The sequence below is a fragment of the Cuculus canorus genome, chromosome 1, assembly GCF_017976375.1.
Source record: "Cuculus canorus isolate bCucCan1 chromosome 1, bCucCan1.pri, whole genome shotgun sequence".
Taxonomy (NCBI): Eukaryota; Metazoa; Chordata; class Aves; order Cuculiformes; family Cuculidae; genus Cuculus; species Cuculus canorus.
In genome coordinates this window covers 63,796,842-63,817,835 of record NC_071401.1, presented here as the reverse complement: position 1 = coordinate 63,817,835, position 20,994 = coordinate 63,796,842, and the positions used below count along the sequence as shown (strand labels likewise).

The following is a 20,994-nucleotide window of genomic DNA, read 5'->3' as shown; positions in this document are numbered from 1 at the left end:
TTGGCAGCGGAGAAGTCTTGAGTAAGGTAGCTTAATGTTTGTACCTTTGTAGCCCATATGGTATAGTCTCAGGTAGAATATCTAAAATAGTCATATGTAAAAGCCAGAAGAAATAAAAAACCCCCCTCTCCCTTAGTTCATATTGCATCGGCTGGCTGGCTGGATGCCAAAGTCATGACAGCTTGCACTGTGGCAGGGACAGCACTGTGGCTCCCTCATCAAGGTCAGCAAATTTTTAATGAATGGAGCTTGATTACTACTCCCTTTGTGAGGAAAAAGTTGCTTGAAGGTGAACAATGCTCTGTGCACAGAGGTATTCCACTTGCGCTCTCCTCCACTTTCAAAACCAGATGAGCTGGAGCTGCTTCCAGTACAGTTCCTCGCAGCTAGGAAATGCCTTTCTAAGAAACAAGCGCAGTAGCTCTATGAACTGAGACTCGTACATCCTTGTCTCAGCATGCAGCACCCACAGTCAGTGGTCACCGAGACCCTGTGGACACTGTTACTGCACTGTTTCATCACATCTCTTGCATATTAGAGTCTCTCAGCTATTATAAGGCTTGTCTTCACAAGATTTTGCATTCTCAGCCCAAGAATTGCAGGATGGCTGAGAATGTTTCACTGGTTGGCATTCAAATCCAAGCCTTATGCCTCTAAATCATATACTGAGTTTTTTAAGATATCTCTTTGTTACAGAGTAGATATGGGGTAAAATCCTGCTGCGATCCTAAGGATCAAAAATGAGCAGGAAAGATGAGTTCTGACATGAAGGGTTTGTTCTAAGAGCTACAGCCTTCCAGAAATGTCAAATTCCTGAGACTGATGGTGGGTCAGATCTTTCAGTTAAGCTTCTCCTCTGGAGGCAGATCTGCCTGAAGATCAGCTGACAGACACCAGAAAGCAATGCTTGTTTACGTACTCAGAGTTTAAAATAAGAGATGTGCAATTACATTTATGTTTAAAAGACATTTCTAAAAGTTCTTTGAGGAGAGACAGCATCATTCGCTTTTACAAAGTAATAAGCACAACCTTTTCTCTGGCAATCATGGCCTATTTGGGAAGTACTTTCCAGCATCCATGGGCAAAGCTGTTGAAAAACAGTTTTCTATGAAAATAAAGCTGTAAATCTCTAAAGCATTTTTATCTTGGCAGACCAAAATAATTCTTTCCCAGTGTTTCAGGAAGACTCCAACAATCCCAAAAGTGCATTAGCTTGACTGTTTTGGGGAGGGGATTTCTTTTTCCTTTTAATCTTCTACTGATATTGAGAATGACTTTGTTTATATCAATACAGGGCTATTTTTTATCACTCTATGTTTAGATGTTAGTTCTGTATTGACTTTATTAACTAGGTTTTGCTTTGAAAAAAGTAATGTTTTTTTGTTGTTTAAAAAAAACCAGTACTGGTATGATTCGAGCCAGTGGGATTTATAATCTAATTCTTACAAGAGGGTTCAGAGTTTTGATATTAAGAGCTGGAGCACTTCATTGTCCATATGGAGAATTGTTGTAAAATCAGGGAGATCTAAATTATTTTTTTCTAACTCTGTATTTTCTTATGTCAAAGAGTTAAAATATATTCTTTTCTTGCTTTCTGTTGACTACCAAAATACTTCCTAACCATCTGCTGTAGAAAAGAATCATGCATATTTGACGTCTTGCTCCTTTTCCCCTTAATATTTCAAATAATTCAGCTAGACTATCTCCATCAATTGGGTAAGTGGAGCTGTAACACCTACTTAAGGCAGGAGAACCATCTGGTTTCCTTGCAGCTTGGAGCCCGCTGGCAAATATTAGGTTGTACCAATTTAGAGCATGATGAAGTGGGAAATAATGGACATTTGTGAAGAATCTGAAATGGGATCAGCTGTTATGGGCAAAACTTGACAGGTGCGGTTCACTATGCTGGCTGTATGCATAGTCTCAAGTTGGAGAGTGCAGCTGGGAAAATGACCTGCTAATTGAATGGTTGCAGGACTCCCAGCAGCTCTGACAGTAGCAGAGCATCATTAATTGGAGGCTGTTGGTTGACTTGATGGAAGGTGTCACAGAATGAAGAATTCTGCAAGCTGATGTTTACTTTCTAAGTGTCAGTGCATTTATTGCCTGTTACTCAGAATGTGTCCTCATGGAAGTGCTCAAAAGTGCTTTCAAATTTAGAAGGACTGGCATAAGGCTGGCAATATCTATATCTTATTTATATTTGCAGCATGATGACAGTGGCTGGGAGTCATAAAAGCTTCTCAATTACACATTTGTTTAACTGCAAACTTCTGTTGTTATCTTTCCCATCCCTCTGTTTTCTCCTTTTATTTTCACTTGTATTAGGTTTCTAAATTGGCTTGGCCTGGGGCAGCATCTATTCCTTTTTTTTATTTAAAGCCTGAGATGACCTTGTCCTTGTCTGAGTTTCTTGGATGCTGCTGCAATTCATACAGTGCTTATATAAACAAAAATAGCCAAGTTTTGGTCCAGAATGCTATTACATGCACATCTAGTTTTTGTAGGTCTCAGAATAGCAACGTACGCAAAGGCACATATGCATTAGCCGTGGCTCCCTTTTTAATATGTTGTTTTTATTCATTAAATGCAAACATATTGCAGTGCATCATAATTTAATATAAAGGTCTGTTGGCAAAATGTGGCCTTTTCCCTCAGCTGTTAACACCCCTCAAGGGAAGATCTATTGGCAATGAGTGCTGTGCAGAAAGTGCTGCTGACTTCAGAGTGCACTTCGTCTTCCATCAGTGACTGTAGCAACGCTATGTGCCTAAAAACTCTTCAGCTGTGTAAGGTGTAGCCTCACTGTATAAGTTATGGTGGCTAGGAAGTTAGAAGCTTCAGCAACAGGGTTGTCCCATACAGCTTGCCTTTGGCGTTTCCAGGCATGAGGCTATCTGTGAGTGTGGATTGAATATCCAGGTGCTCTGCTGTGTCCATGGTCTGCAGGCAAAAATTTAAACGCTTAGGGAGGACTGGTGAGACCAATTTTTCAAGTTGGACTTCAAGCAAGTCTTCTGGTGACCATCATGCTCCTCCCCACTCAAAGTGATGCACCTCAAAAAATGCTTTTGGTTTGCATCTGCGTTCAGACAATCTGTATAGGAGGAAGGCAAGGAGATTAAATTGGAAGGATTTGGAAGCTATACTCCTGGATTGAAACCCTGTGCGGCAAATAAGCATAGGTGTATGACGAACCTGACAATAGTGAGACAATGACAGAGAGGCTCCTGCCTCCTTCTGGGACAAGCTATATTGGGGAAAGCCATTTTTTAAATATCATAGCTTGATGTGCACCAATTTGTGGTGCTTAATTCTAGTCTAACTCTCCTAGATGCTTATTCTGCCTGGCATTAAGAAGTGGATGGAAATAACTCACTGAGCTTCAGAAAATTAAATAAATCTACCATCTCCCTGGGGCTGGACAGATACATTGTGTTGTATTGTGGAAGGTTTGGGGAGGGTTTTGGGAAACAAAAGTGTGCTGGTGTGCCTCCTGGGGACCTGCATGGCTGACTGAGAGGTGACAGGTGGGTGATAAAACTGGGCTGGGTTTGGGACCTGTCCTGAGTTCTCCACTTGGCAGGGCGGAATCTCCCTGTGGTGAGGCCTGTAGGAGTGTGGGAACCTATAGCATTCCAGAACCCCATTCTGCCCCAGGGAGTCAGCCTCCATGATTTTGTGCTCAGCAGCATCCTCTTGCCAGGGCAGGGGTACACCGTCAGGAAAGGAGTGTGATGCTTCAGGGACAAAAACACAGGCAGGTCCAGCAAGCTGTGACATGCTGCCGATATCCACCCTTATTTTCTTTATTTAATCTTTTTTTTTAACTTTTCTTTTCCTCCACGCACAGCTCAATGAATCCGCCAAGCAGCTCATCGAGATGGACAAGACGTGCTCAGCTGCTGCCTCCGGCTGTGACGTGCCACTGCTGACAGAGACAGCAGCGGTAGCAGCGGCAACGGGTTTGGCACCGTGCTCCACGTTGGCTGGCACTGGGGCAGCTGGGGCAGCCCAGCGGCAAGCAGAGGGCAAGAAGAACACCAAGAAGCGCCACTCCTTCACTGCCCTCAGTATGACGCACAAGTCCTCCCAGGCTGCTAGCAACCGGCACTCCATGGAGATCAGTGCCCCTGTCCTCATCAGCTCCAGTGACCCACGGGCGGCTGCCAGGATCGGAGAACTGACCCACCTCTCGTCCAGCGCCCCAGCCCAGGTAAGGCAGGGTGGAGGTGGGCTTTGCACATCTTTGATGGACAGCACGCCATTTCCTCACATCTTTCAAAATGGCATGATGCAGTTGCACGGTGCCGTCATCCTGGTGTGACAGTACTTGGCATCTGTCATTCCCATCCCTGTGTTAATCAGTGGGCAGGTGTGAGGAGCCAGAGGATAAGGCCAAATTTCATGCATGGTGATGCGACATGTTTAAAAAAAAGAAGTAATCCTCCAATTTGTTTGAAGTAATGCAGCTCATGTTGCATCACTTTCTGTTGTAGAAAGGAATAATTCTGAGTGATCCTGTTACCCTAAGTTTATCTGTTACCCTGCAGGGTAGCAGTGTCAGTGTGAAATTCACACATTGGGGTTCAAAAAGATTTCTGGAGTAACTATTACCCTACAGATCACAGGAGTATAAGCAAATGTGCTGTCCTTTGAAAAGTGTTGTGCCTTGTAAGTAGCTGCTATTCAGAAACACCCAAGGAGGTTTTAAATCATCAAACATGCTGAGAGTGCAGGACCCCCTGCTTCCCGTTCTTTAAGGAGAGGGCAGAGGCACAGCCTCTTGGACATCCCCACATGAGCACCTGGGCAGCTGGCAGAACAGAAACAGGAGCTGAACTCACCAGGGATGCACTGAAACCACTTGCAAATGCTCGTTCTTTCTGTAGATAGGGGAATCTGCGTGGTAATTTGTAGCTTGAAGGCCTAGAAGAGAATGGAGAATAATAGTCCCATGCCTCTTCTGCCTTGGTCTTCCTGCTCAGTCATCTACACATTTGGTGAGCAAATTAGTGGCCATGGATTCCCTCTACGAACCAGCACCCTCTGGTCTGCACTGCTTGCTAGCACTGAGAGAATGTGGCGGGGTCTTCCAACCTATTGTTTCTCTGCTGAAAAGAACCACTCTTGCCCTTCTCCTCTCCCTAGCCACACCTTTATGCCCTTTGCACCTGCGTCCTCATACGTGGACAAACATGGATCACTTCCCAGCCGTGTTGTGGCCAGAAGCAGGAAGCAGTCCGTGTTACAGCCATCGCTCGCACTAGTAAGCACTGTAGACAGCTGGGAGAGGGCAATGCCAAGCAGCAAAATGCAGGGACTGACTGGGGCAGGAATACCTGTTTATACCCATTTGTAGCACTAGTGGGTCTCCTCTGTGGGACCAGTGTGGTGCCCCAGATCATGGGGTTACTCTCAACACCTGTGCCATACTGCTATCCATGCCATGAGCCCCCAAACCACAGCACAGGTGTGCAAGGACACCAGGAGAGGCAAGGTGCCTACATGCTTGCCAATGTTTGCCACATGGCGAGCCAAAACAACGTGCTAACAGACTGCTGTCACTGCAAAGCAGCTTCCTCTGCTCCCGCCTCAGTTGATCACCTCCCCTTACTGCCCATCCACACGTAGGAACCAGAGAGGCCGCTTAGTCCGACTGTAATTTAACTCATTTTTCTTTCACATGCCTTTTCTAGACAGGGTGTCTGCTGTAGGGTCCTCCCCCTCCTTTCAGCCCTCAGCAGCAGGATGAAGGTGAGGATACAGCCCCTGCACAAAGCTGTGTGTGTGCCAAGATGTACTGGGACATCTGTGAAACAGCACAAGCAACTAGACATGAGTGAGGGTCCCAAGCTTGTCAAGTAAATGACACGCAGGTTTTTGGCACACAGAGTGACACATTTGGACTTTACAGAGATGTGACAGACTGTGGCTTTTCTGTTCTTGTGGTAGTCAAGGGAAAAAACACACACGCCCTTTACTAGAGTCATGTGAACTCTCATTCTGAGCTAGTAAACCACAACAATTAGACCATGAGGTATAAGTTGCCTAGGCTGTTCTTCCCTGTTTTAATGCAACAATTGGTATGCAAAACCCCACTCATTTCACAGACCTTTGTGGCATTTAGGCACAGATGGTAGAGCTCCATGCCCCCTGTAACAAGTTATAGTTATCAAAATCCAGCCCTCAGGAAGGTTGATTGGGTCCTTTGCAGCAGATGGGAAGACATGTAATTGGTGTCATGGTCAGAAGCACAGACAGGGCTGGGGTATAATGAAGCCATTCCAGTGTGTCCGTGGTGGGAACAGGTTTGGGGAGTGGTTCTTCTGCCTCAGGACATAGAGACCATTTGCAGATAAGGCAGCTAAGCACATGTCTCCATCACTGCTGACCAGAACCATCTTGGCCAAAAGCAGAGAATGGATTGAGAGTAACCCTGAGAAGTACATGGGGGTGCTGATGGATGAGAAGCTCGAGATGATCCATCAATGTGTACTTGCAGCCCAGAAAGCCAACTGGATCCTGGGCTGCATCCAAAGAAGCATGACTAGCAGGTTGAGGGACATGATTCTCCCCCTCTACTCCTCTCTCGTGAGACTTTACCTGGAGTGCCATGTTGAACTCTGGAGTTCTCAGTGCATAAAGGATCTGTTAGAACAAGTCCAGAGGAGGGCTATAAAGATGATCAGAGGGCTGGATCAACTCTGCTATGAGGACAGGCTGAGAGAGTTGCACTTGTTTAGGCTAGAGAAGAGAGGGCTCCAGGGAGACCTTATAGCGGTCTTTCTGTACTTAAAGGGGACCCACAGGAGAGCTGGGGACGGGCTTTTTGTCAGGGGGTGTAGTGAATGGTTTCAAGCTGAAAGAGGGGAGATTTTTATTAGATATTAGGAAGAAATTTTTTCCTGTGAGGATGGTGACAAACTGGCACAGGTTGCCCAGAGAAGCTGTGGGTGTTCCATCCCTGGACGTGTTCAAGGCCAGTTCAAGCCAAGTTGCTCAAGGTTGCTTTGAGCAACCTCATCCAGTGGAAGGTGCCCCTTTCCGTAGCAGGGAAGGTGGAACTGGATGATCTTTAAGGTCTCTTCCAAGCATAACCATTCTGTGATTCTATGATTCTCCCTGCCCTGCAAATCATCATAACAGCCTTTGAGTGGTTTTCTCTGCAACCATTTCAAGCCCCTGCTAGTTTGTGGCAGCAAATTCATCCAATGCATCTTACTTATAGGGAAGTAACAAATTTACAGTTAAAGTGCTAACTATCTAGCAAATTTATGGCTTTCCTTTCAACATTAAAACCGAAATTTGGTTTATTGTGTCTTTATATCATGTCCTTGAAATTTCCAGGCACTTTATCATCATTTACTTAACAGATCTTATCACAAAAAGAAATTAAGGAATTTTGTTCAGTTTAGTAGGTATGAACTTCTCTGGTACATATCAGGATTGGTATTTAGTTTGTGGGGGATTTCTATGTTTCTTAAGTTTTGTCACAGTTTTCCTATAGCCTGTCCTTTGAACAACCAGAATTCAATTACAGGAATTACTGCATGTCATTCAGTCCTTACCTCGGGCAGCCAGCTGGTGCCTAGTGAAACAGTCTTAAAACAAGACAATCCATTTAACTTGTAGACCTGAGGCACCTACATCTGAGGCACCTGTTTCCTTTTTCTGACATGAGAAGAAACAGAGACATCAAGGCTTTCGTACTGTAGGAACTTAAAACTTAGGTGCAAATTTTTAGATATTTCGGTAAATATGGAAAATATTCCACCCCTTAGCAGTGATTTTGCATGGTACTATACTCCTGTGGCTTTTGTCAATTTTTGTGAATCGAAACCAGACTTTCATGCTGAACTGACATGTTTTTTTGTTTTTATGAGTTGCTAGACTATTATAAGCCTCCTGCAAGGCACAGATTTATGCCTATTGAGCGCTGACATGCAGACCAGAGTATGAAATCACGTGCTTGGAAAGCACTTCTCTGTTTCAAAAGCCAAGATGCATTTTGAAACGAGTGATGGGCTAAAAATATCTTCATTGACCACAAACCTAGGGATGCTCAAAGGTAGAAGAATGAAATTCAAGACACCTCAGCTGGGGAAAATGGTGACCGTAAGACTACAATAGCCATGATACAAAGCGTTTATTTTCAAAGAGGCAATGCTGGGATCTTCATTTCACTTGCAGTCACATTTACTTCTTGTAAGCTTTTTGTTGAATGCTGAGTGGCACTCATTAAACATAAGACATCCATCTAAAAGGTGATAGTGTCTGTCCATCATGTAGAATGTCCTATCATACTGGCAAAATGGATTTTTATCAAAGATGGAAGTAGTGCTGCAGGCTGTGATGGAGCTGAGGCTGAATTAGGTTACTGGTGCAGAGAAGTAGTTTGTAACTGAGACTCCCTGGGGAGTGGAAAAGGTCCCCCTGGACAGTAATTGTGCCTAGGCCTCAGATGGCTCATCTTGCTTCCATTTTCACCCCTTATGAATTATTCTTCCCTGCTATTTGGAAAGGTCATAGGTCAGTACTGCTCCAAATCCCCTGGTTTTTGACAGAAAATGCATCTCATAAATAATGAAGTGTGGCTTTGTGTGCATCAGGGTAACAGCTGAGTGAGGAAGAAAGGATCTTGCCCACAGAAGGAACTTCTACGTATGTTTTGATCAACTCATCGCCACGCAAAAGAAGTCTGTTTGTATCTGCAAGTGTTAGCACATGCTCCTAAACAAAGGCCACATGCTCAGGAAAAGCTGAGAATAATGTCTTGCATGTTTCCAGTCCCAAACACTGACAGCATTTAAAATGAAAAATCTTCCTTGAAGTGTCTCGCTATATAAATCATTTGGAAATGTGACTTCTTAACAGTTATTTAGAAGTACTGAATTTTAGCTGAGAAAATGTAATAGCAGAACTCTGCTTGAGCTTTGCCTGATAACCTAAATGTGCTGACCATGAGAAGCATAAAGATTATACATAAAATCCAGAGACTAAAAAGGAACCTTGAATTTCCAAGTGCACAGCAGGCTCTGATAAAAGAAGAGAAATTCAGGCATTTTTCAGCTTTGGGCTGGAATCCAAATTCTATCCAACCTGTTCTGCTGCTGGCTGTGAATGACAACTTACAGGACGTGCATTAGCGAGAGTGAGACAGCTGAAACCAAGGGCAGCTGTCTCAGGAGGCTACACTGATCAAAATGGCAAAAGAGAAGTAATATTAGTCCAACCTGTGTTTCTGTTGTTTAGATCAAACTATGTCATGAAACAACATAAGAGACTTTTCTAAAGTCTCACTTAAACTATTCCATGGTCTTTGTGCATTCTCACTTCTACTCTAAATTATTTAGAACTGGATCAAAACATTGTTGCATCTGTACTTTAAATAAATTTACAAAGAACTCTTGCTGGGGCGGTTTGTAAGTGGGAAGGAGTTAAGGTTTTTTAAGCAGTTTTGAGCAGGCATGTATGCTGCTTTTTTTTTAATTTTATCTACCTCTCAGTCTTCAAATGTACTCTGTGCATATTGGGATGTATTACATTATCTGTCAAAATTGTTGCAAGTGAGACACATGGGCTGGCTCAATCTATTGAATGATTACGTAAGCTACCAAGAATCCAGATCAAAGCAAAAATTGCCTTTCAAAAACTACCGGTTTAGAGACAGTGTTTTGTCTTTATCCCATGATTTGCTGCATCACAAATATATTTTGAAAGATTTTTGAAGAACCAGAAAACTTAATTTTTTACAGAATCTAGGAAAATAAAGTTGTGCTTTGGAAGGGTTATTCAGCTGTGCGTGAAATCCCATTGATTGTAAAATAAAAACAAAATTTTTTTTTTTTTTTCAGATGCTCCTCAGGGGAGTAACCCAGAAACATAATTTTTGCACAGGACTAATTCTGAGGCTTTATTCTACCTGCCAGTCAGCTACTGATTTTGGAGCTTCAAGAGCAAGCAAGGCATTCTTTTGGTATTTAAACTGTACCACAAAACCCTGTCCATCTGGCACACACTGTGTGTACATGTGTGACATTTGAACAGAAATTACTGCAGGGTGTATTGTATCTTTTTTTTGTTTGGGGTTGTTTGTTTATTTGTTTACCCCTTCTGTCTCCTTGGAGGAGAACTTCCTACAGGAGGCATCGCACAGGATCCCAAAGAGATTGTTGTGCAGTTATCAAAAGGATAATTATCAACGTGGGATTAAATTAACATCCTTTAGAGGTCAAGCATTTACTCTAAGCTTTCCTGTCTCCCTGCATTTGACTTTTCATGTTCTTTGATCAAGAATTGCAAGAAACTGTTTATTGTAAAACCATTGAAATCCTCATGGTGGAGAGCTAGACGCTGGTTCTCAGTGCTGAAAGGGTTAGTCTGAGAAAGAAACAAGGCTGAATAAAATATAATTCTCATGATGCTCATCCACATGATGCTTAATTAGTCCTCATTTAGGGGAAATGAGAAGCTGCAAACCAGAATAATCAGTGCTTTTATGGATGGTAATGTCAGATGAACATTTGAAAGAAGATGACAAAAAATATTTGGGTGGATTTTTTCTTTCAACTTGCAGCTATCCTTAGACTGCAGGGTAGTGGAAATGGAAGCTCAGGAAATACATTTATGTGACTTCTTCAGTTCTCCATAAGCTATTCATGGAAGACATAGTCCAGAGTTTTTGGCCTACTATGAACCAAAAAATAGTCAGGGTCAGCATGGTGCTAGAACAGGTTGGCATAATATTCTGCCTCAGCTTCATGTGCAGCCACATACACAGGTTGTAAGAATCTCCCACTAAATGCTAAATCATATAAATTTAGCTCCAGTTTTTGCAGGAAGGAACTGGGTATTTATGCTGCTATTTATGCAGCTGCAGCTGTTACTGTGCACATTTGTTTTTTTACACACATACCATTATAGAAGAAAAAGTCTTACTCTAGAATTGGTAAGTCCATTTCAACTCCCACTTTGGTAATTAGTATTTGATGAGGCTACTTGATCTTGCGTGCAATGCTTTTTATCAATACTTGGTGGCACTACCATGCATTAAGTGCTAATACATTATTTCTAGGAACATTAAGGCCTGGAGTGATTGCCACAGTCGTTGTTTCATGGAGTCAGTGAATTAGAGAAATGAGTCACAGGAATCTTAAAGACCATTGCCAATTTTTTTTTTGTGATATTTCCAGAGGACAGCATGTCAGCCTGTGTGAGCTGAATGTTTGAGTGTTTTTCTCTAATTTTAAAGTAATATTAAAGAGAAATTTAAAGTAAGTTGTAAATATGCATTTGAGACATTAAAAGAAATTTTCCTGTGAATTAATGAATGTGATAAGTGCCCTGTGGTGAGACAGTGCTGGATTTGCTTTGAAGTCAAAATAGAGATTTCCGGTTGGTGATTTTCTAAATGATAAGAACATTCGTCTGATAGGAGCTGCAATTATTTTTCCGTGAAGGCTACTGCAACCTGCAGTATCATTGTACTCTGTTCCTAGCTTTATCACTATCTTCATTACTTCTTTTCCCCTCCAAGACTGAGTCCTGTGCTTTTGCAAGGCACTACGCTAATCCCTAAAGGCACCATGTCTTTTCAAATTAAACCACAAATATGGTCCTAAAGTACTGGTGTAAATCTAAAGTAAATCTACAAGGAAGAGAAAAAGATAATTTATGCTGGAAGTCCAGACTACTAATTCTTATGCTTTCATAGAGGTATGGATAGGAAGAGAGAAAGGGAATGAATTTGAGATGAAGTTTCAGCCCAGATGAGTGGCTATTACGTTTAATTTCCTAGTCTCTGTGGGCTTGTCAGTAGTGTTTTGCTGGGCTGGTTGCTTTTAAATATATGTCAGAGCTGACGCGGGAGGCAGTAACATATCAGCAGTGTATTATTTACCCAGGAGTATATGCTATAAACTGTAATAGAACTATGTCATTACATATACATCAAAGTGCAATTTGGTTTGATGCTTCTGTAATTCTCTTGCTAAATAACACTTATCAGTTGGAGGAAAAATGAGGTCCACATGAGCTTAGACATGTTGTGGTGACTCCTGGGGAAATCAGACTGTTCATCCTCACTAGGAAAAGCTGGACAGTCATCTGCAAAGTTAATTTTTGTCAGCTAGTTTTAGCCCTCCTCATTTTGAGTAGCACAGGAAGACTGCCTTGTGCTGCAACTTACTTAAATATGTAAAAAATGTGTTGTGTGGAGGCTGAGAGCAGACACCTTGTGCTCCACTGCTGTTTTGCTCCAGAGGGCCATGCTGCCACTAGGACAAGTTTAGCCAAGTCCCAAAATATCTTTGCACGGAGCCTTTCTTTGTTCTTGGCCCTTGCATAAAGTGTCCTGGTAGCAGCCAGTGTGGAGCTGGGAGGAAGAAACAGACAATTTTTAAGAAGGCATTAAGGCATGAATTATGAGTTACTATAAGGCATTACCTTGAGTTGAGGGGAGTGTGTTTCAATGGTTATAAGGAGGCTGCTGTGTTTCCTTTCATGGTATTATCCAGCCCGTGGGTACATAATCACCTCCTACTACATTGTAACTGGTGGTAAAAACAAGTGGCACAGCATGAGCTGGGAGCGAGACATCTATAATGCCGCATCGTTGTGCCTGTGTGTATAGTCCAGGAGTTTTACTCAAGATTTAACCTTCCACACTATAGGTGACATTGTTGTGCTACTAATGGGCAAAAAGAAGCAGGAATAAGTGCAGAGGTGGTCTTCAGTGTACCTTCATGGAGCTGCTTTTCCCTCCTGGCTTGCAACAGGAGCTGTATTGTCCCTTGTAAGAGAGGAGCTGTTGCTGTTGACCTGAAAACATTGTCAGTGGTAAGTGGTATCTGGAAGATGCCGGACTGGAGTGGGAGCATGCAGAAGTCGAATTTGGCTGTTTAGCAGCCTAAAGTAAATGAGATAAGAGTTGGCCGTGTCTAGTTCAGAAAACTGCATGCCACCATTTGAGTAAACAGCCTCCTAATCAGGCAGTGTGCTACAGCATGATTACCCAGCAAGTCACATCTGGAAACTCAAGGGCCAAATGTTTAAAGGCATTAGAGGCTCATAAGGACAGAGAGGGGCACCAAATGGCATTTTCAGAAGTGACTCTTATTGCTTAGATTGCAATAAAAACCATGTGAATCAGACAGTGAAGTACTTCTTAATGCCTCCCTTGGAAAACTCCACAAGGTGCCTGTTTTTATTAATAGGTGCACATGTGCCTCTTAAAAACATAGCTGTCACAGACGTCCCCTCCCAGGGAAGGCTTAGGAACAGTGAGTAGGAGATGTGGAAAACAGATTAAGACGCCACAGTGTTTGGGCTCTCGCTGTGTAATGCTTGTGTGTGGCTGTATTTGCATGCCTAGTGTCACAATAAGGTGGATCATGCGGGGATATGCCATCAGAAAGGAAGGATGTGGCAAACGGACCTTCCAAAAAGGTATCAAAGCAGAGAACAACAAAAAAAAAATTAAAATCAGAGCAGCATCTTGGATTCTGCTCCCCTGAGAAAATGAAAAGAGGACAGTTTAGTACCATGTTCCTTAGATCACAATAGTACAACCTGGCTCCAGGGCTAAATAAAGAAGGAAAACAAATGAAGGCCTGCTGTGTTCTCCAGGAGCATTATTAGTGTTACTGGTAGAGTACAGGTAGACACCCACATAAAATAGTAGGAATGGAAAGTGGAAATGTAAATTTCCAACAAAGGTAATCAAAAGTATGAAGATTATTTGTTCACAAAATTCAGTCTTATCAAAATCTTATTGCGAATATCATCTTGCAGAATAATCTAGCAATATTGTATCTTATAAAATGAGCTAATTAGTCATACATAAGAGAGAGAACAGGATTTTGAAAGAGGAGGATTAGAAAGCCTTCACCAACTGTGTCAGAGACTGTAGTTTAAATGCAAAGCTAGTGAACATTCAGATGCATAGTAGCAATCAAGCAGCCAAGGAGAGAATACCAAGAGAATTCATCAAGGAGCACAGAGGCAGATGAAGCTGCAGAACAGAATACTTGTGTGAAAGTAAATGCCAAGATGTGAACAGAAGAGCCAAATTCAATGCAGTGGAAGGCCAGTGGGTCCTGTGGAGTAAAACCTGATGATGAAAAGTGGGGACGTAGGCAGACTGGCAAGTATGCCATCATGTTAAAGCCTACAGGAGAGAGCAGCTAAAGAAAAACTGGAGAACAATCATGTAGCTGGCACTAATTTAGAGTTTGTATGCATATCATACTAGACTGTGCAAAGCGGCAAAAGAATGAATGGTTTATAGGGTCCAGACTGGCACATATTACAGTGACGGGCCATAGGCAAGAAACTGAATGTCGAGTAGATATAGAACATACAGGACTATGGAGATTTCTTTGGGGTTATTCAAGGGAAGAAAGAAACATTGCCATTTAGGAACGCTGAATGACAATTGCATAATGTCTTAATCCCTAGGTCTGTATGTCAGCACACAGAACATAACAGCTCACAGAAAGTACTTGGGCTCACGCTTTCAGTAATATAGAAGACACAGAGGCCACCACTGAGTGCAAACAGGCAAATCGATGATGTGTAGGCAGCTGTGCTGCTCTCCAGCCCTTAGGTCATCTCTGCAGAGTCAGGCTGGCTTATCCCCGAGTGCCTGCAGTAGCACTCCTGACTGGCATAGCAGCATCTCTGCAAACTCTGACTTCGCTGAGTTTGCAAAGAGAGAGGAGTGTAGGAGTTAACAAAGAGGTAGCATGTGTCTTACACTGCTGTGATCTTCTCTCCCTTTACAGTTGAACCCTGAGGCTGTTCACTCAGCTCTGGTTTTTCATAAGGTAAAAACAAAGTGTTTTGTGCTACCAGAAAAGGGTGGGGACCGATCTGTTTTCTTGGAGGCAGTTTCTCCAGCTATCCCTGTATTTTTCGGAGGGTTGTCGTTTTTTTTCTGTAAGTTGATATTACCTCACTGACATGACAGGCAGGATTAATAAAGCCTCAGTCACAGAACTGGAAAGAATGCTTACTTTTGCACACAGGACTAAGAGCTGCCTTGAACCTTCCTTTTGTGAGCAAGCAGCCAGAAAGTGACAGGAAATAATGAGAAAGAGGAGATGTACTTGTCACTAGAACTTCATGATTAAGCATAGATGTCGGTGAGAAAGAAGACAGCTTGCTGCTTGTTGCCAAAATCTATGGATTGTCGGGGCAGTGTCTTCATGTTTTGCTACATGATTTACCAATAATATTCTATCAATATACAGCAAAGCAACATAGGCTAGCAATGCAATATCTGTCTTGGCTTAATTCAATGTCGTATGTAAGTGCAAAAAGATCCCTGTGTTTCTGTTCCCCAAATAAATCAATGATATTTACTGTTTGTTTGTTAGATAGCATTTGGAAACAGAAAAGGTACACTGGAGGTCTGTGAACTGCTTAGAATCTTCGTTGTACGTAACAGGCTCTGTCTGTACCTGCAATTTCTGCATAAACTTTGGATCCTACTTCTAGAGCCACTCTGCATATAGACATGCATGCAGCATTTGATTAGACTTACTGAGAAAGTCTTTTGCTCAAGTAAAATATTAGAGGTCCCACCAGCCCAGCTCTGTCCTGTCTTTGCAGCAAAGATCTGTTGCTGCAGGCCTTGGCATTGCTTCAGGAGAAGTTTCTAGTCAGGATTAATTTTTGACACAGATAAATGGGGACCTCAGTGAGACAACTAAAAAGAGTTTTCCCTACATACTTTTGTTGAGCATTAAGCTTTGAAAATGAAGTATTAATTTTAGAATTGCCTTTCAACATGTGTAGCTGGAAAAGATCTGCCCAGTCTGTACATGAGAGCGGGGATTAATTTGCTGTGGTAAAAGTGAAGTGGACTCCTACTTTCCTTGTTCAGATGTTTTCCTGTCTGGAGTTGTGTTGTCACCTTTTCTTTAGGAGAAGAATATTCATGATGATAAAAACAGTATCTAGAGATGAGATTACATTATGGAAATCAAATAGTATCATCTTCTCCATAGATCCATAACAATGAACCTAAAGAGTAAAAATTTTAAAACAAGCTTTTAAGGGGAAAAGGTTACCTTTACCAAAGAAGGTACTATTGCAGAGATGTTTGTGTTGAACAGATTTTAAAAAGTGGTTGAGTAGTTTTGGATTCTAAAACTTTTAAGATCTGCACACAAAGTACAACTAAATTGCTTTGACAGGTACATAGAAATGCTGTTAATAACCTAATATCCCTTGTGTCAGACATGTAATTTTAGAATGTGTAAGGCTAAAAGATCTCTTTTTTAAATACAACACCATGAAATGACAGAGTCTGGACATTGATATAAGGTGGGTTTTTTTTTTCCTCTTTGCCTTTACCCTGTAGCACTTAATGAAATAATGGGCTTTATCTTGATCCTTATATGTTCTTCTTTGTGTATTTTCAGGATTCCTCTTCGACTGGAACAGCCACAGTGACTGGTCCCAGGACAAGTGCAATAATTGGAGATCAGGGAACACCACCGAAGGTTCAGCTCCCCCTCAATATGTAAGCAGCTCATCTCCGTCACTGGGTACTCTTTCTTTCCAATCACATGTGCGTGTGTGGACGTTTGAAATCTGAAAGGCTGAATCTCAGCTCAGGAGCATTCTGAGAAGAGAGAGATCACAAGTTCGTACATGACCCAGCCTCTGCTGAAACTGAAAAATGAGTAAAGAAAGGCAAGACTTCCCCTTTCTCTGTGAGCCCCTTTAGAGCTCTGGTATGTTTTTTACAGTAAGAATCACTGTGAAGCAAATGAAATGCCTCTCAGCTACAGAAAATCTTCCTTCATTTAAAACTCCTAAAAAGCTGTAGACAATCAAACACCAGATGCATTTGTCACTAACCAGAAAAAAATGACCCAGTTGCATTTTTTCAGTGCCATAATCAAAGGCAACAAATGAACTCCTAAAATGCAAGGTGATCATGGGCATGTGAGCTTATTGAATAGCATGTGGAATAACAGAGTGTTGACTAGGTATAGAACAAAAAGAGCAAACTTCGTTATAATAAAACTCTTCTAGGCTGATTGGTTTATCTGGTATCTGTCTAGTTAAACTACTGAACCCCTTCCTCTCACCACATATACGTTGTGAAAGCAGAACTATATAGACACACACGCACTACTATTCTAGAGTTTTATGACATGGCTAGAACAAAGTATGAATTCACAAATAAAATCCTAAAATAACATAGCAGATCTACTTTAAGGAGAATAAGGGAGTTGGAAAAGAACCAAAACAAATTTGTTCTTGGCTGCTAAGGTGAGATCTTCATATCTGAGGGGTATCACACATCACTGTCTGCCGAACAGAGAGGTCACATCACCCTATGGTCACCCCATGCAGAACATAATGGGGCACAAATTTATTTCAAATATGGCCCACACTAGGAAGCAGTAACTAGCAGTATTTCCAGATTTAGTTGCTGAACCAGGATATTTTCCAGCTCTCTGGCAATGCCCCTGCCTCTGTGCCTCAGCAAGCCTCCCCTTTTCCCTTCCATGCTTCTCCTGTCATCTCCCGTGTGAAGCAGCCTTATAATCCAGTCTGTCATTTTGCATTTGTGAGCCAAGTTCCAGTCAAAAAGGAAGCATTATCTGAAAGCTGTAACAGAACTGGTGAGGTACAACCCTAGACAGAGCCCTGGGGCTTCTGCATTAGAAGTACAGTCACAGGCAGCTCCCCAAGGCCGAGAACATGAGCTACCTTCTCACTTGGGCCTTTTTTAAGGGAACTTTTAAAAAACATTTTGGCTTCTTCTATGTCCTGCTCCCTAACCCTTAGCCTCATTGTTTCACATAGCACAGAATAGCTTTTTATTACATTTTGTGAGATTTCAGATTATTGTTTTAACACTTTCTTCTCAATTGGAGAGAGTTTACCAGTGAAGTTTTATGCCTAAAATGTTGACAATGATGAAACATGTCCAAGTCCAAAGGTTTAGGCTCAACGCAAAGTCAGCCTCAGCAAACGGGACCACTAGCTCTGATCCCCTGCCATAAGAAAAGCCCAGAAACACTTTCTGGAGAGGGAAGGTGCCTGCACTCAAATTGTTTTCAGTCGTGCATGAGAGCTGTTGGGACACCTGCCACCTCTGTGCCAGCACATATAATGGATGCTTGTCCCCGTGGGGCAGACGTGCCAGCCACAACCAGGCGACAGACCCAGGCTGAGCCTGTTGCTGGGTTTGGATAAGCCCTTGCCTCTCTGCAAACTAACAGAGGAAATGCCCAGGGATGGTCATCCTCACTGCCTCAGGTGATGAGATCGTTGGTCCATGAAGAAAGTGCTGATCACCTCTGTCGTCCCAGGATCGTGCCATGTGGTTATCACATACAAGTTTTCATCAGTTTAGCAATACAGAGATTGGTTAAGTTTGGCATGGACTTCAGGCTGGGTTATTGTACACCTTGTTTTAGTCTCTGCAGGGATTTTGATACTCACTTTGGAGCATGCTTAGGCTCATTTTGGTATTGATTATTCAGTCTTACTGGAGACTGAGTTGGGGGGATTTGCAGGGAGGAACAGAAAGAAATTAGTAGAAGAGCTGGAGGTAGCTGCAAGGGAAAGAAGGTTGTGATCCACTTAGAGTAGTTTTCCTTGCATCTCCTTCCCACATCTCAACCTGTAAATTACATTATTACATGCAGCCCCTTGGGGAAAGGGCCAAGTAAGTCTACCTGAAATGCTCTGTCCTCAAGCCTTCACTTTACCCATACCTTCTGAATATGAGCCCTGTGCAAACAGCAACTTAAAAAGAGGTAGCCAAAGAGTCAAAGCCACACTTTCTGCTCCCTGAGTGCAGTCTTAATGTTTTCTGTTATGTCCTAGCAGAGCACTCCACTGAAGGATTCACACTGAAGCATGCAACCTTATTTCATGCCAGAGTGATGCATTTCAATGTTCTTCAGTTCATATGTTGCCTCATATTTTCCATCAGGTGAACAGCTACAGACCCGCTCAGGACCACCTGACTATACAGGTTGAACAAAGGATATGCAGGATGATTCCTCCCATCTGTTGTCTAATGAAATACTGTTTCTGATTAGGTTTTTGTACCCTATGCACATGGTAAACACAGCCAGACACATCAGCCTAAGGATGCCCCAAGGAGCTGTTACCAAATATTTCATATTCTGCTGATTACTGCTGTTTATTTACTGCCTTCAGAATAAAAATAAGGAAATCTACTGGTACCATAAAGGATTAGAATCTGGCAAACTAACAGGATTTATTCCTCAATTATATTTCCTGGAGAGCAGAAGAAAAAAGCCATGTATCATTTTTATTGGCTGCACGTCTACAATCACAATGGTTATAGTTTTCATTATTTTTGTGGTTTGCTGCTATAAGGTGGGCAGAAAACCTCTTCTCACCTACCTCCGAGAGTAAGTGCATTGTGCTGCACTTTGTAGTGTAAATGCACTTTACGTAAGCATTTCCCTATTTGCCATAATCTCTCTGCACTGTCTGTAAGACACAAAGCAAAAAATCTCAAGAAGGCACAAACAGAAATCCCTTTTTGCATTTGTAGAAAGGTGACAGTACCAAAACAAAAATTGATATTTACAAAGAAAATGTTGTTCTGTGTGTGCACTCTTGCTATCTTATCCTGACTTTCTAGTATTCCCGAATGTGCAAGTGATCATTCGTAATTTTCAACAAGGTTCTCTCTAAACAGAGAGAATTCCTTTAGGGACTTTAAGTTGCAGTCATTTCATAACACCAGACACATCCCTGAAGTACTAACGGAAGAACAAAAGAGAGATAAAAAGAAAGATTCTAGACAAAGGGAATAAATAAAATCTGTAATTAAATAAATAAAAAGTTCTACATATTGGATCCTAGATTAAATATTTATTAGAATACTTGCATATAAAGCAACTGAAGTCAAATTCTACCACTTCACTTACTTAAGCGAAAATCCCCTTGAAGAATTTGGCCTTCTGTCACTTTTTGTTTTATCCATATAATACAAGAATTACCGTAGTGGCTCAGAACAGTTTGTTGTGTTGTTTCTAAAGCTGGCCAAAATTATTAACATGAAAAAAGCTGCAAGAAAAATTGCCTTAGACTTCTATAAAGTAGCTTATGCATAAGAAAAGTTTCTTCTGATAATTCGTAGTAGAGGTGGCTCCAACCCTGAAGTATGTGAATATATACTTCATCCAGATGTTAGGCTTTGAAAAGCCTTCCATTCAAGTCCTGGGTACACTGGCTGTCTCTGTAATGACCTTGTCCTTCTGCAGCTGCTGTTAGATTCTTACCTTCAGTGCTGCTTTGTGGCAGTGTCTTGCTTTTGTCATACCTTGGGTGAGAAGTTATGTCCTAATAATTTCTAAATTACTGCCTGACTTTAATGTGATTAGTGATTCCTGCATTGCCATAGAATCCACCTGATCTTCTCTGTAGCATCCATTGTTTGCTGTGCTGAAACAATGGCCCTTTTTAAGAACTGTTTCTGAGCATTGTTTCTGCTCACTTTCTGCTCTGTGGGGCTGGAGTCAAAGTGGAACAGGCAGTGCTTGACATTATTTGTGTGTTTTCTTCTTGTGTGACCTCTCCCTGCAGCTACCTAGCCCTGTATGCCTACAAGCCTCAGAAGAACGATGAGCTGGAGCTCCGCAAAGGTGAGATGTACCGGGTCATTGAGAAGTGCCAGGACGGTTGGTTCAAGGGGACGTCTCTGAGGAGTGGGATGTCTGGCGTCTTCCCAGGCAACTATGTGACACCTGTTTCAAGGTGAGAACCGCTGGCCAAGGTGGACATGTCTGATCTGGGGCTGAGAGGGCTTCTACATCTGGAGGATGCTGAAAACAATGTGGCTTTGCTTTTAAATCATACTCCCATTCCAGAAATTTCCTGGTAGCATTGTAGGCTTTGGGTACTGAAATTTGCTGGTTGTAGCATTGGAATTATCTGTGTTCTCAATAGACTTAACTAGTTGTATTAGATGATGGGATTCAC

The 20,994-nt window shown here is 42.2% G+C and overlaps 1 protein-coding gene across 2 annotated transcripts in view; it reads left to right on the top strand.

The window, feature by feature from the left end:
- SH3RF3 (SH3 domain containing ring finger 3) overlaps positions 1-20,994 on the top strand; it is a 251,544-nt gene that overhangs the window by 188,184 nt on the left and 42,366 nt on the right. For both annotated transcript variants that reach the window (XM_054051428.1, XM_054051439.1), the window contains exons 4-6: positions 3,854-4,216; positions 16,431-16,531; positions 20,599-20,769. In XM_054051428.1, coding sequence (XP_053907403.1) covers positions 3,854-4,216; positions 16,431-16,531; positions 20,599-20,769 — 635 coding nt within the window. The remainder of the gene's footprint in view (positions 1-3,853; positions 4,217-16,430; positions 16,532-20,598; positions 20,770-20,994) is intronic.